This window comes from Manis pentadactyla, chromosome 11 (assembly GCF_030020395.1).
Source record: "Manis pentadactyla isolate mManPen7 chromosome 11, mManPen7.hap1, whole genome shotgun sequence".
Classification (NCBI taxonomy): Eukaryota; Metazoa; Chordata; class Mammalia; order Pholidota; family Manidae; genus Manis; species Manis pentadactyla.
Window position 1 is genome coordinate 32,158,058 of NC_080029.1, and position 14,803 is coordinate 32,172,860.

At 48.6% G+C, this 14,803-nt stretch overlaps 1 protein-coding gene across 3 annotated transcripts in view; it reads right to left on the reverse strand.

Moving 5' to 3' along the window:
* Window positions 1–14,803, reverse strand: part of GALNT16 (polypeptide N-acetylgalactosaminyltransferase 16) — a 92,527-nt gene that overhangs the window by 5,754 nt on the left and 71,970 nt on the right. For all 3 annotated transcript variants that reach the window (XM_057488362.1, XM_036913389.2, XM_057488363.1), the window contains 7 exons: window positions 13,769–13,856; window positions 12,764–12,848; window positions 12,367–12,470; window positions 8,178–8,304; window positions 6,743–6,835; window positions 5,213–5,296; window positions 393–534 (listed from right to left, as the gene is read on the reverse strand). In XM_057488362.1, coding sequence (XP_057344345.1) covers window positions 393–534; window positions 5,213–5,296; window positions 6,743–6,835; window positions 8,178–8,304; window positions 12,367–12,470; window positions 12,764–12,848; window positions 13,769–13,856 — 723 coding nt within the window. The remainder of the gene's footprint in view (window positions 1–392; window positions 535–5,212; window positions 5,297–6,742; window positions 6,836–8,177; window positions 8,305–12,366; window positions 12,471–12,763; window positions 12,849–13,768; window positions 13,857–14,803) is intronic.

The window sequence follows — 14,803 nt, forward strand, 5'->3', positions numbered from 1 at the left end:
TGGTTTTCCATGGGTATCAGCACCCGTATGTTGTACTTGTGTGCAACATGTGGGAATCCTGGGTGCCCTGCTGCCTGTCATACAAGCTGAGTGCAGCTGTATCCCAGGGGAGAGCTGGGTGCTGTTTGGGTCTGTCTTCTCCCTCTGCAAGAAGAAAGCACATGGTGCATAGAGGGCAACTGTCTGACGGTTTGGAAAGGGGATGGGAATGGGCAGAAGCAGACTCAAGAAGCAGGGTGTGAGAGGACAGCTTACAGGTTCCCTGGGAAAGTTGGGTCTATGGAGGGTGTAGGCAAAGAGAAAATATGAAAGGGCAGAAGGAAGCCCCTAGTTCACTCCTGAACAATGACCCTGCACTCCCGGTTCTGACCAGGGGGCCCTAAGCAGCTTACCTGGGGTGCTGGGGGGTTCTTGGCAGACCCTCTGCAGATCCCCATTCCGAGCAAGAAGTTACCAGCTGTGTCCTGGCTCTGGGATTCTAAGCAATTAACTCCTTGCTTAATGATGCCAGGGAGTACTTCCTTCACGGGGATTCTGGGAGGAAAGATAGTAGTCAGGCTTGTCCTCTGTCCTCCCGGGCTTACCCATGCCCTCTGCCAGGGTACATGGCCTGGTCAGCTCCTGGGAAACAAGCTCTCATGGGAAAGAACACAGCGGGTCAGGCCTGAGAGGACCTGTGGGGACAGAGCTCAGGCCAGAACCCCAGGACTCCTCAGTCCAGAAAGGTGAAAGCCAGGGGAGAGGCTGGGCCTAAATGTGAACTCAGTAAGCGACCTCAAAATGGCAGGGAAGAGGTGGCTTTAGAGAGGCAAATTGAAAATACACAACTATGAGAATGCACACAATCTCACTAATGACTGAAGAATCACATATTAGAGAATTACTACTGTTTGTTTACCATATATGCATATATGTGTATGTATTTATACATATTTATATGTGCAAAATATATTTCATGTTTAAAACTGTACATATAAATAGGTTTTTGTTTTGTTTTTTTTGAAGGCTAGAAGGCAGTTTTATTGAGCAAGGAGGAAGTACACTCTCAAAGGGAGAATAGGTGACCTGAGTGGTCAGGACCAGCCTATATATAGTTTCAACAATATAAATCAATAGCTGCTGCTAGTATTAGCTATGGGATTGAATCTTCTCACAATCTACAGCGAGAGCACAAATTGGTCCAACTGTTTTGGAGGGCTTGTGCTATTATGTATCAAAGGCCTTCAAAATGTGCACACATTTGACCTAAGAATCTCAATCCCACTTGTAGGAACTTATTATCCTATGGCAAGTTATAAATGTGTGCAGAGACTTAGTTTAAAAGCCATTCCTCTCAGAGGGGTTCATTGTACTGAAAAGGTTGGGAACTTCTAGATATCCAACAATAGGGGATGAGCTAAATAAATTCTGATTCATCTGTAGGATGGAAAACCCTGTAGCCATTAATGATTCTGTGAAAGAAGATCTGGAAACATGGAAAAATGTTCACAACATACTGTTAAGTAAAGCAGGCAAGTTTTAGAACATTATGTCATTAAAACACTTTATATGTGCAGAAAAATATGCATAAACACACACACATACACATACATGACACACCATCTCACCCTGTGGGTAACGAACTTAAGGAGGCTGCAGGCCCAGCTGATGCAGGCTTGTATTCCTCGGGTTAGGAGGTCATACACACTCGTGAGTCACGGACCTTCAGTGGGCCGATGGGGAACTGGGAGGGCTTAGGGTCTGACCATGTGCCTAATCTTATCTGCCTCCCGTTACCTCTGTTGGAAGAGACCTTGGGCAGGTTGGTGGTGAGGGCATCATAAGATTCCCAGCATTCTTTCATGTGAACATCCTGCAGGATCTCAACCAAACCAGGTCTTCCATCCTCAGAGCTGGTTGGAAACCTCTAGAACCCCAGCACTGACCCACTCTCACGGAGCCTTGGGGAGGTATCTTCACTTTCTCTCCCACACTCCTGCAGCAGTGTGTACCCCTCCATATCCCACTTGAGAGTTTATATAATTCTAGACCAGAGGTTGCAAACTGCTGGCCCTGGACATGCATTGTCTGACGTACATAGTGTGGTTATTATTGCTTTTAATTAGTCAGCAATATTTAAAAATCTGAAGTTACACAGAAAAATCTGAATCCAGCTTCTCTTGAGAAAACAGAAGGATCTGGCCATATCAATCTTGCTTTCCAGCATGGCACTGACACACTGTTGTGAGTAGCAGCTGCCACCTCTGGGTGGGGCTCTGGCATCCCAGTTTGCCACAGTCCCCTCAACTCCCTATTGCCTCACCCCCCCCCTTCCACTTGGCTTATTTACGCTACCTGTCTGATCACTGTAGGATGTGAGTTTACAACTCCTACTAGGTGCAAGGATGTTGGGATGCAAAGACTCCACCCCCTCTCCTTCCTCCAGGGGCAATGCACTATATCTCCTCTCTCTACAGAAACAAGATGCTGGCTGAGGCCTCTTTCAGAAGTGTGCAAGAGGACAGGGCTGTTAGAGACCTTCCTGCTCTCTTCCTCTCCCTACCCTCTGTTACTTAGAGAGATGTGCAAAGTGATCAGCCTCAGAGTGAAGTGGGCACTGTCCAAGTGTGACAATGGCCACTGGCCCTGAAGGCCTGCCCACTGATACTTATAGAGGAAACCCAGGGCTTGGGCAGCAATCTCATGAGCAAGTGCAGCTCCCTGGTTGGCTGTTTGGTGGAGGAGCTCCCTGGAGGAGCTGGGGTGGCCATCATCAACAGCACCCCACAGCTTCTGGCAAAGCCAGGCTAAGCTGTCCTGTTTGTCAGTAGCTCTCTTAAGTCTGTATCTGTTTCCCTATCTATGGATCTCCTCCAAGTTGGGCTGCCATTACGATGTCTTTGTAGAAGTAGCAATAGGTGTCCCTTCCTCAAAACACTTTACTTCCATCTGCTAGAAAATTGTCATGATACACTGGTTTTGTTAGAAGACGACTCTCACTGCCATCTGCCAGGAATTGTAATAAATGTACAATATCTACTGTGGGACAAGTACCCTTGCAAATATGGTCTACTTGTGCAATGCACAGCCTGCACAGCTGTTCCTGACCATCCTAGTAAAGGTAATACATTAGCTGCAGAACTCTAATCTGGATAAAGGGCAGAGTCATGGCAGGATCATAGGCAGGCCTAGGAAAGCAAAGGCCTCTCCCTTCAGCCTGCTCACTCTCCCCACTGGTTATCTGCAAGTGTGGACCAACCACTGGGATCCTGTTTGGAGGAAAGTTGGTATCATTTGGACCTATATATCTTCTTTCTAAGCAAAAACCTGATCCACTCCTGGCCCCTCACCCTGAGACCAGAGGCAGAGCACGAAGAGTGGAGTGGGGATGAATAATCTGGATAGGAATGAGGTGTTCAATTTCTATCTTAACAATAAAAAAGTCACTTTAACTTCCACACAGTGACAGAGCAAACAGAAGATGACTTATACTCTCCACTTAACATAGCTGGTTTCATCTCCTCTCCTCTCCTGGAATCAATCCAGGTTTCTGATAGTTATAAAAAAACCTCTTCCTCTCGTTCCTTAGAGGATGACATGGGACACTATGCATGGGGACAGGGGTGTGGAGAGGAAGGGCCCATTCTCAGTCCTCTTCAACACCAGCCACGGGCTTCCCAGATTCTGTCCGAGGCCTACAGTCACGGCTCCATCCTAATGTTGGGTGAGCTCTGACAGAATGTAAAGAAATAACTGTGATTTTTTTCCTCAGAACTGGCACTTCTGAGTGAAACTGTCCCCTTAAAAGTGGCCACTTGAGGAAATTGTTCACTTATTACACTTCTATGAATTAACATTCTTCCCTTCACAGCTATTGTCTGGGGAACTGGGGTTATCCAGGCCACCAACTCTTCGAAAATGCTGCCATTGCCCAAATTGTTTTGGAATTTCTTGAAAATTGCTCCCAGAGTCTGCATAGTCTTGATACTTGTTTCAGGTTTGTCATGCTGTATGTGGGTCCCAGGATTGTATTATCTGGGCTAATCATCCAGCTTATTCACAGGACTGGACTACAACCTACTGTGGCTGTTTTCCAAAAATCAGATCTGCCCTCAAAGGACAAAGACTTGCCTCCTTGAAGGACATGCAGCCTCGGAGGGGTGGAATGTTCTGGAAAGCCAGGGCAGCATCCCCGGGAGAAAGCTGGCCACAGTGAAACAACCCTCCCCAGGGTGACAGCCATGGAGGGAGAGACCTGATTTCAAAGTTGTTGCCGAGGCTTACTGACTGTGCAATATATTAAGTTAAAAATAAATATTTTTATTTATTCTTCGAGAGGCTGGAGATAAAGCAGTGATCTGCCTCTACCCTCATGGAGCTTACCGTCCTGGGCAGAGATGACAGCAAAGTTAACTGGCCTCATATATGCTAGATGACGAGAGAGGAAGATAAGCAGGGAATGGTGGGCAAGGGGGTAATGTGCAAATGTTAAGTGTTCAGGAAAGGTGAGGGCACACCTGAAGGAGATGAGGAAATAAGCCACATGGATGTAGCCAAGACACTGAAAAGGATTTTGAAATAAGTAAAAAAAGAATAGTCTCTACCCCTCTCTGACCGGTCTAGCTTACCCCCTGGGGTCTCGCAGCTCTACACATATTCCTAAGCCAGTGCACCTCCCGTGTGTGCACCATCTGCATTTGGCTTCTTCATTTGCTACAGCAAACATTTCCCCAGTCATTATGATTGTAATATTAATGCAAACATAATATTTGTTTAGATCAACATTTCCTGCTTCCCTAGGCCCTGTCGCTATTGTTAGCTCTTTCTCCATTTTTCACAGCAGCAGAGAAGCCGGTGGTGAACATCTGCTTGTCAATGGATTTTTGCTTTGGTTGCTTTATTTCCTTAGGATAAACTTCCAGAAGGGAGAGAACAGAGTCAAAGGGGATGAATATTTCTGTAGCCTTCACTGCGTAACGTAGTGTGGTTTTCCCAAGGCAGCAATGCCCAGTTCTACCTCTCAGACCCAGTCTGCTAAAATTTGGTTGCTACCACACCTTGCTTTTAACCCCTGGTAACATCCTCCTGGTTCCCCCAAAGCCTTCCCATGAGGATAAACACCAATTGCTAAAAAGAGCTCAACTGCCAGGGATGGGGAGATCTCAGGGTAGGGGGTTCCCCCAAGCTGCCGACCCCACCCAGGCCAGATGCACAAGCTGAGGGCTGCACTCACGTGAGCTCTGGGTAGACATTATCCAGGTACCAGCGGAAGGACTTGCAATTCATCTTCTTCCTCTGCTCGATCCGCGTGGCCACACTGAAGCGGGAGGCAGGACTCAGCCTTTGGTCAGCAGGTGTGGGAAGGAAGCCCCAGGGAGACTGGTCCTCTCTTCCTACCTACCCTAGGGGGACCAGGACCGGGAGCCATCCACGCCTGCCTTCCAGCCGGGCCACCTACCTTAAGTCATTCTCTGACCTGCAAGTTCACCCCAGGCCTCTGGGTCATTCCTCATTTCTCTCAAATTCCTTGCCACCCTTCAGGGTCAGCCCAGCCCACAGAGACTCTCTGCCCCTGGGTTCTCACTTCTGGAGACCTCAGTTATCATAGCACTACCTGTTTTTTTCATAGAGAGCACAGCCTTAATGAACCTGAAATTCTGCATTACAGCTTAGCAGAAAGGGTCTAACAAGAAAAGCACGCTTTAGACATCTTGCAGGAAGTTTGGCAAACAAGAACCATCCAATGTACCTGTGGACACCAGTCTGATGTCCTCCCCTTCCTCGGCTAAACTGACCACAATGACCACTGGCAGACTGACCCTCACTGCCTCTTGAGCCTCAATTTCTTCTCCAACAAACTGGGGACATGACCACCTACCTCAAAGGTTTTTGTGAGAAACAAATGAATTAAGGGACCTCAGTGCCTAGCACACACACACAGGTAGGTCCAAGATAAATGTTAGTTTCCCACTAAAAGAAATAGTGAATGACTTAACTTTTTTTTGAAAGACATAAGTAAATAGAGGGAGGAAGGTTGATTGATGATCACTAATGTTTTCAAACTTTTCTAATCACAACCTTAAGTAAGAAATAAATACATCTTACATTGTGATCGAGTATACCCATATATATATATATATATATACAGCTATGCATGTACATGTGTAACTGAAATAAGAGTTTCACAAAATAATACCTACCCTTAATTCCAATCAACTGTCATTTTTTATTCTGTTCTGTAGTGTTCTAGTTCTCTATCATTTTTTTTTAAATGCTGGTCACGATCCACTAAATTGATTTCACAACCCATCTGCATTTTGAAAATGCTTAGCTAGACCGTCATCCTAATAGTCCAGGATAGGAAAATAGGCTAACAGATCACAGTCAGATTTTGAACAGCAGTGGGTGGAGACAAAGCCCCAAGCGTTTTCTGCAGACAGCCCATCCCTAAGTACTCCCACAGATGTCCTTTTCCTGCATGCAGCCTGGGATGGGCAACTCTTCTTCATAAGCAAGCCTCTCTGTTATTTCTCACCATGAGCCTGCATGCTCCTCACGGACCAGGGGCTTGTCTCTGCATTGCACACCCTACCAGCTCTCCCCCTCTCCCCCACTCCCCCAGGAACTCAGCAGGGTGGGGCTCACCTATGTGAGGCCTGTATGCTATGGGAGTGCTTTCCTGGCATACACATCATTTTGCATTTTGCTATGGTTGTGCTCACATGGGTAGAAGGAGGCAGACAGGGCTGGTGGAAGGGCCTACCTGCCAAAGGCCTTGCCAATGGCTGAGGGCCGGGCCTCATAGTAATATTGCTTGTATTCATCCATCCACACCTCTGCGGTGCGCTTGGTATTCCTAGAAGGAAAGAAAGGAGCAAAATAAGGTTACCAGGGCAGTGACAGAATTAGGGTTAGGATCAAGATCAGCTCTGTGCAGGACAGGGTAATGAGAATCTCAGGAGTGTATGCAAATAATACTGATTGGGGTGGTATGAATGAGTACAATCTTTGTGGAGGACAATCTGTCAATATCCATCAACTCTGTAGGTACATGTGTTCTTTGACACTCCACTTCGAGGAATCTAGTCTACCGAAATACCTGCATGTGGGCAAAAGGGATGTGTGCAAGAATATTTGTTTAATAAAATGTTAATGACAACCTAAATGCCCATCAACAGGAGGATAATGAACTAATTCCATGTGGCGGAGTACTAGGCAGCCTTGAAAAAGGATGCCGTGGTTAGTATGCCCTGACACAGAGGGGTGTCTAGAATTTAGTGTTGAGTGGCAGAAAAGCATGCTGCAGAAAAACACACAGCATAAACCCATTTATATAAAAACACAAACACAAACCCATGGAGTCTGTGTGTCTCTTCACATAAACTATGTATACAAAAATGAGTTAAAAGGCCTGAAATGACAAGCCCAGAATCTATTAGCAGTAGTAACTTCTGGAGAGACAAGTAGTGGGACAGGAGTGAGACTGGGTAAAGGGGACTTACACTTTTTTCTATATATATAATATAAAGAATAAAAAATACACAATATACAATATACACAATTACAATGCATGTACAATTATGTATATGTAATATATATTGATACATCTTGCATTCTTATAGTATACATGTATTGCTTTTATAATTATAAAAACAATAAGAATGGGGTGGGGGAAGCAAGAGAAAATGCTAGGCCATTGTTTAGCCAGACTCCAGGAGCTGCTGCTATAAACACAGAGCATGGGCCAGGTTAGACGAAGAATCATCCCCCAGATGGGGTGCTCCTGCCCCTCCTCCCATTGCCATTCCATCAGGAGAGTGGAAAATGGGGTGGTTTCCAGGGCCTTGCCCACTCCCCTTCAAGTTCAAGCACACTGTGTGGCTGGGGACACAGATGGGCAGCCACTGATCAAGTGCTTGGGGTCTTATCAGAGTTGGGCAACTCCCAGTTGGTCATTTGGCTGGTTTTCCAAGACCCTCATGGATAAAGCAAGACAAGAGAGGTCTGGGGGCAACCCTCTCAACTTCTTCCTTCCACCCCTGAAAGTATGGAATCCCAGAATAGGAGAGGGCAAGTGGGGAAACTGAGGCCCAGAGAGGTGGGGAAGCTGCCCAAAGTCACATGAATAAATGGCCGGACAGGGGTCTAGAACCTAGTTGTCTGGCTCCTGGCTCCGTGCCCTCTGCACTGTGACCTACCTGATGTAGGTGAGGGCGTTGCCCTCAGGGAAATTGTAGGGGTGCCGTTTCCTGAAGACGTGGCCCACCCGACTGCAGGGCACAATCTCCAAGCTCCCGCCGCACATCCACACCCTGAAGGAGAGCTCTGCAGGAGGCAGGGGAGGGCGGCCGTCAGCAGCGGGAAGGGGCCCTTGGCAAGTTCCCACTGCGTGCAGGTGGGAGGAGTGGGCTTCCCTTGCTTTTGGTGTCTCCGTGGAGTTCCCTGCTGGGGTCGGAGCTCCTGCCTCCCCTGCACATGTTCCCCCCTGCTCACTCCATGCTGTGTACACACACCGGCCAAACACCACACAGCCCCCTCCAGACACACTGCACGCTGCCCCAACCGGAGGCCTGAGAGAACACCGAGACCACGAGTAGAAGGAAAACTGAATCAAACGGCAGCATCATTTCCAGCCTCTGTCCAGAAAGCCCCATCCAGACATGAGCTAAGGAAGAACACATCTGCTCATCAGTCAGCCCGGGCAGGAGGGAGCTAGCAACTACCGGCAGCCACGCCGCAGGCTGCTCCAGGTCTCCCTCTTGGCCCCGGGCGGTCTTCGGGTCCAGGCGGCCGTGGCCCTCCTGACACCTGCTTCCTTTCTGTGGCAGTGGTGATGCTAAATGAGCTTTTGCAGATGACTGGTCCCCAGCAGTGTCCACAAGTGCAGGAAGTGTCACTCTGCTTCCCAAAGGGAAGGGCACACCACAAGTCGCCCACCTTGTTCTCCACTCAGTTGGCACTTCCGGCAAGGACCCACACTTGCAGCGGGCTGGACCTCACAGGATTTCTTCTGATTTCTTACTTTCTTTCATCCTAACACTACAGTTGAACACCCCGTGACATTTAAACACCTCCTTCCTATCCCAGAAAATCATAACCCTTGTTTTTTTGTTTTTAATTTTTATAAAAAGATGATTTTCTCTCAAGTTCTAGCCTTGTCTCTCCTCCCACTCCCTAGCTGGGGTAAGGACACTCATGGTCCCTGGCCAGGCCTGGAGGCTTTCACCTGGCGCAGCTGCTCAGGGCCCTCCCAGCGACTAGCAAAGTGGGGAGTGGGGAGTGGAGGTGGCAGGACTGATAGCCACTTTCTGGTCAGCCTGTGTGCACCAGGCAACTTCCAGGTGTGATCCGGGAGCCAGAACGGGATATCTGGCACATCGGGACACCATGTCACTAGGCTCCCCTGAGTCTGCCTGCAAAGTGCCAGGCCTCTGTCCCTTCTCCCCATGAGAGCTCTGCAGCTGCTTCAGCAACTGAGACTTCGAACCTGGGGGATGGAAATCTGCATTCTGTTCTCATTTCTGCCAGACTAGCATTGTGCTGGTTAAGTCACTTGCTCCCCCTTAGCTCACATTGTCTATACTACTATTAATTATTGTCATTTTTATCAGCAATGGCAATAACAACGGCAGTAACCATCGTCCATTTACTGAGCACTTACTAAGGGCCGTGCTCTTTATAGCTGGTGTCTAATTGTCATAGCAACCATGTGAGGCTGGAATTATTACCCTGTTTCTAATAAGGACTGGGAAGCTCAAAGATGTTCAATAACCTCTCCAAGGTCATCCAAGTAGTTAGCTGCAGAATCACAATGTAAAATTCACCCTTTGTCCAGTAAGCTGCACTGTTTGAACCAGATTTTTTAGTTCATTCAGCAAATTTTTATTGAGCACCTATTTGTTATATGTCCCACACTGTTCTTGAATCCCTACACTCTAGTGGGAGGAGACAGGAACTCAGTAAAATAAGAGACAAAAATTCCAGTAGACGAGAAAATGAGCCACCTATGCAGCTCATCAGATGGTAATGTGTGCAACGGAAACAAAGGGTAGAGGGCTAAAGAGGGTGAGTGGAGTGGGGTGGGGCTACAATTTTAATCAGGCTGATGAAGGAAGTTCCCCTCTCAAAAGGGGACATTTGAGCTAAGACCTGAAGGAGGTGAGGAAGTGAGTCACGAGGCTTTTAGGGGTGGAGTACTGCAGGCACAGGGGCCTGCAGGGCAGAGACCTAGAGGTCAGAGCTGGCTGGCTAGCAGGTTCCGAGCAAGCAGGGAGGCCTGGTGCCTGGAGCCCTTGCAGGGACTTGACCAGAGGAAGGACATGATCTGACTACCTTTAAAAGGATCCCTGATGTGAATCCCAAGGTTTTCACGTTTGCCTCCTGCCCCCACTCGAGGTGGCCTCTGGGCTCCCTGGTTTGGCTGTCCCAGGGGATGGACACAGGAATGAGTCTCAGTTTGGGCATTTCCTTTCGATCAACAAAAGAATGAAATAAAAGGCCCAAACCCACCCGTAGCAAGTGTCTCCAGCTGGTTCAAAACTGGTCCCAGAAGCTGAACATCCAAGCACTATTGTTAGTCTAGAAATGTCTTTGAATTTCTTCTAAGACACAAAACTTTCCCTAGAACAACTCCATGGTTCACCTTTCAAGTTCCCCAACCACTGAGCCCTTGCCTCAGGCGGAGTTTGAAGTTAGCTATTTGATCATTCACTTGTTTCTCCATCAGTCCCCAAGCCTAAAAAACGAAAAAAAAAAAAAGGATACGGCCTCTGGATGCAGGAGAGACCATTAGTTTCCCAGTCTTCTGAGTCCTTACAGGAAAACAGCTTTGCCAAAGCTCCCTTCAGGCTGAGACTGAGGACACAAGGGAGGTCACTTAGGCCCAAAACCCAAGAGAGGTCAGAAGGAAGGGGTCACTGCACCCCCATAACCAGAATTCACTTCTCCGAACGCCTGCCTGGAAACAGTATCCAGGGGGAAGTCACAAAGGGGAGAAAATCTCTCGCCTGTTCCCCCTCCAGTTAGTGGTGAGTTGGGATCAGGCCTGTTTCAAGCCCAACTGTTCATCCAAGGACAGAAAAGAAAGACGTGTTCCTCACATCTCAGAAACACAGAATTTGACTTTGCACCACCTCACAACATTTAAGTGGCTCTGGTAGAGACGCTACATACAACTGTTAGTCACGGAGTTTCCTGACTGATATGGAAGGCAGCGTCCACCTCAGTTTTCCCACCTGTCAAATGGATGAGGTACCACCAAGCCCTTTTTACTTCACAAGAAGCCTGGTGAGGATGCAAAAGGAAGCAGTGGGAAAAGTCTCTGCACAGGACTCGGTCCATTGCAGGAACCAGAACAGGCCTTTGTAAGTGACAGGCCTCAAGGCAGCTTCCCACCTCCTGGAGCCCTCCAGAACGGCTCTCCACCCTTCTCCACCCTGCTTCTTGCCCAGGAGGTGGCCTGTGTGGGCTGTACCACCCGGCTCCCTGCTGCAGGCCAGCAGATCAGAGCAGGAGAGTGAGGGTGGGTGTTTGTCCCCCTCCACCCTCCACGTGGGTGCTGTGGACTGGCTGCAGGTGCCCCAAGACCGCAGTTCCTGTTGGTGGGTTGGGGAGGACTCCTCCCTGTTTTTCAGACCTAGGGATAGTTCCACAGGCCAGCCATTGTCAAACCTGCCCAGTACTACACCGTCCCTTGGGGCCCCTATATCTTGCCCACACCATGTAAATAGGCCCTTTAATAAGCCCCCTTAAATTCCCAGATACCAGGTATTCCGTCTGTGTTGGGCCTTTAACCTGAACCTCACGGGCAACCCTGGAGGTGTGGGGGTCACTGGGCTCTCCCCTTTCCTTCTGGAGCTGGGGGATTCCTAGGGCCTCATAAGTAATGATGATGGCCACCAGCACTGTGCCATGCATTTTAATCATCTCATTTAGTACTCAGAGCAGCCTGTGGAGGAACCTGAGGCTTAGGGAGGCTCTAAGGAGCCCAAGGCCAAATAGCTTATAGGCGGCAGGGCCAGGATTTGCACCCACGCCATCTGATCCCATTGCTTACATTTAACCACCACCCTCTACTGAGGCCCCAGCCCAGCCTTCTGGATAGGGAAGCAGCCACATGCTTAGTTGATGTCCACGTTACAGTCTGTATGACCTTCCACACACATGTCCAGACACATGGACACAGGCTCCCCCTGACAACCTGAATCTCTGTTCACCAGCTGTGTGGCTCTGGACAATTTACTTAACCCCAATATAAGAGAGTCCCTGTGAGGATTAAATGAGTCAATCTGTATAAAGTCCTTAGCACAGGGCCTTTTGCATAGAAGGTGTCCGATCAGGATTACTTATTATTATTGTTGTTGCTATTATTATTATTTCCCAACTTACCAAAATTTTCTCCCCCCCAGATATCCATCTGGGCATCATACTTTCCCAAGTGGTTAAACCAGGACTTGTCAATCACAAAGATCCCTCCAGCTATGACAGGCGTCCTGGGAGCAAGGAGAGGAAAGAGACAGCACATGAGTCGGCGAGTCTGGGAGCCCCTTCAGACACCCAGGATCCCAGGCTATCTGCTCCAGAAGCCCTGCTTGCACAGTCACTGGGGCAGGATGTCTGGCCAGCTATCTGGCCTCTGGCCTCTCTGTCCCTGGGGCCCAGAGGAGAGTCAGCACTTAGATCATGTACCTTCAGGAGCTTGGTGACTTCAGTGGACCCCAGCAGCCTCCCGGGCCCCTGGTCCAGGGAAGGAAGGGGTCTCCCCGGAGCCCACAGCAGCCCTAACCTTATGGGCCTGGTGGGGTCCGTCCGGGCAATCTTCTGCTCAAGAGGGATCTGCTCCCATTTGAAATGCAGGCTCCAGTCAAATCCTAAGGGACAGAGTCGGGTGAAGATGGGGTTCAGGGAAGAGCCCACTGTAGACTGCTGCCCCCTCGCTCTGCTGCCCCTCAGAGTCTCCCTGGATCAGAGCCCAGCTTGCAGAGGGCCTTGGGCAATTCATACAGTCATTCCTCCATTCAAAATGTGACAGGTCCCTGCCCTCATGGACGTTTAATCTACTGGTAAGACAGAGACTACAGAGATAAATCAATAAATGGATAATGTCAGTTGGGGGTGAAAATGCAAGCCAGAAATGCAAGCCACATATGTCATTTAAAATATTCTAGTAGCCATATCAAAAAGTAAGACCATATGAAATTAATTTCAGTAATATACTTTTAATACAATATATCCCAAAATCATTTCGACACGTGATTGATATAAAAAATTACTAATGAGATATTTTACATTCTTTCATACTAAGTCTTTGAAACTTGGTGTGTTTTACACTTATAGCATCTCAGTTCAGACTGGTCACATTGCAAGAGCTTAGTAGCCAGATGTGGCTAATAGCTACTATACTAGACAACCTAGTTCTAGGCCATTTCCAAGTGTTAGGAATTCACACAAGGTTGATCCTCCTCCCCCACCCCCAAGACAGCTGTCATACCATGTCCTTCTGCCAGGACTTGTGACCATGGTCACTGGGCTGGCAGCATTTGGGAAGGGTATATCAATGTTTGGTGGTGGGGAGATGAGAGACTAGCTTGGCTTTGCCACTGATGTGTGAAGAGCTTGCAACTGCCTGCAGCCCCAGGGCTCTATATAATCTCTTTTCATCTCCTGGAGATAGGGGTGTGTGTGAGACACTATGGCACAGCTGGGAAGAAAAGCATCAGGTCAGGGCTTTTGCCTGCCATCACCTGCCTCCTTTCAGATCCAGAACCCTTCCCCTGGGAGCTAGACCCACCTCCACGAAGATCAGCAGATGCAGCAAGGTAGGCAAAATTATCCAGGCTAATGACATCAATGATGGGGCTCACCACACGGGTGTGGTCCTAGGAGAGGGAATATGAGATGGCATGAGGTCAGGGCTCTGGGAAAAAAGGCGCAGTTGCCTGCTCTGGGAAGAAGTTCCCCACTTGATACATATTAGGGTGGCTCTAATCAACAGGATGGACAGCAACAAATTCTGGCATGGGGCACTCAGCACTTTCTGTAGGACAGGTCAGGCTCCAGGGAGCTGGCCTGCCTCATCACATCCAGGCTCCTAGAAGGTCCCACCTAGGTGCCCCCTGGCACGGTGCTCTCCCAGCCTCTTCCTTGCACATCATGTGGAGCCTAGCCAGGATCTCCTTCCTCAGTGAAGCCCTCCTTGATTGCTGCAGACTGAGGCTTTCTTCCTCTTTCAAGCTGCTCTCACTGTTACAATCCAGACAATTCCTGGGACAGTGACTCATAGGCTGCCTGAGGTGGCTTTTCTATTGCTGGTTTGAAGGGTTGTTTTATTAACTGTCATTTACCTTTGTACATATTTGGGTTGAGTCTTCCCAACTGGATGGCCAGCAGCTTGGTCCCCATATAACCTGGGTGTCACTCCTCTCATGCCACAGCCACTTCAAGGCCAGACTCACTACTCGCTTCATCACCTCCCAGGCAGAAATCCACTCCAAAACATTGGTGGGTGATGTTGACTTTAGGAGTGTGTTTTTTTGGGGGGTAGTAGTGGTGGGTTATGTCATATACCACAGGCACAACTTAATTGCCCTTCGTCAGCTCTCTCTTCTCTCTCCCTCCTGGAGGGACACAGACCAGAGCCTCTTCTTTCTCTCTTCCTTCTGCACACTCTACACTGACTCTCAAAACTCTCTTGTTGTGATTTGGAATCCAGCTGCCCCTCAGTTCACACCCCATCTCAGGACAACAAAGCCTGGGAGATGGCAGATCAGGGGGAGACCGTCCGTGATTTCTCACAGTGCTCTGTGGAGGCCTCACCTTGTCCTTT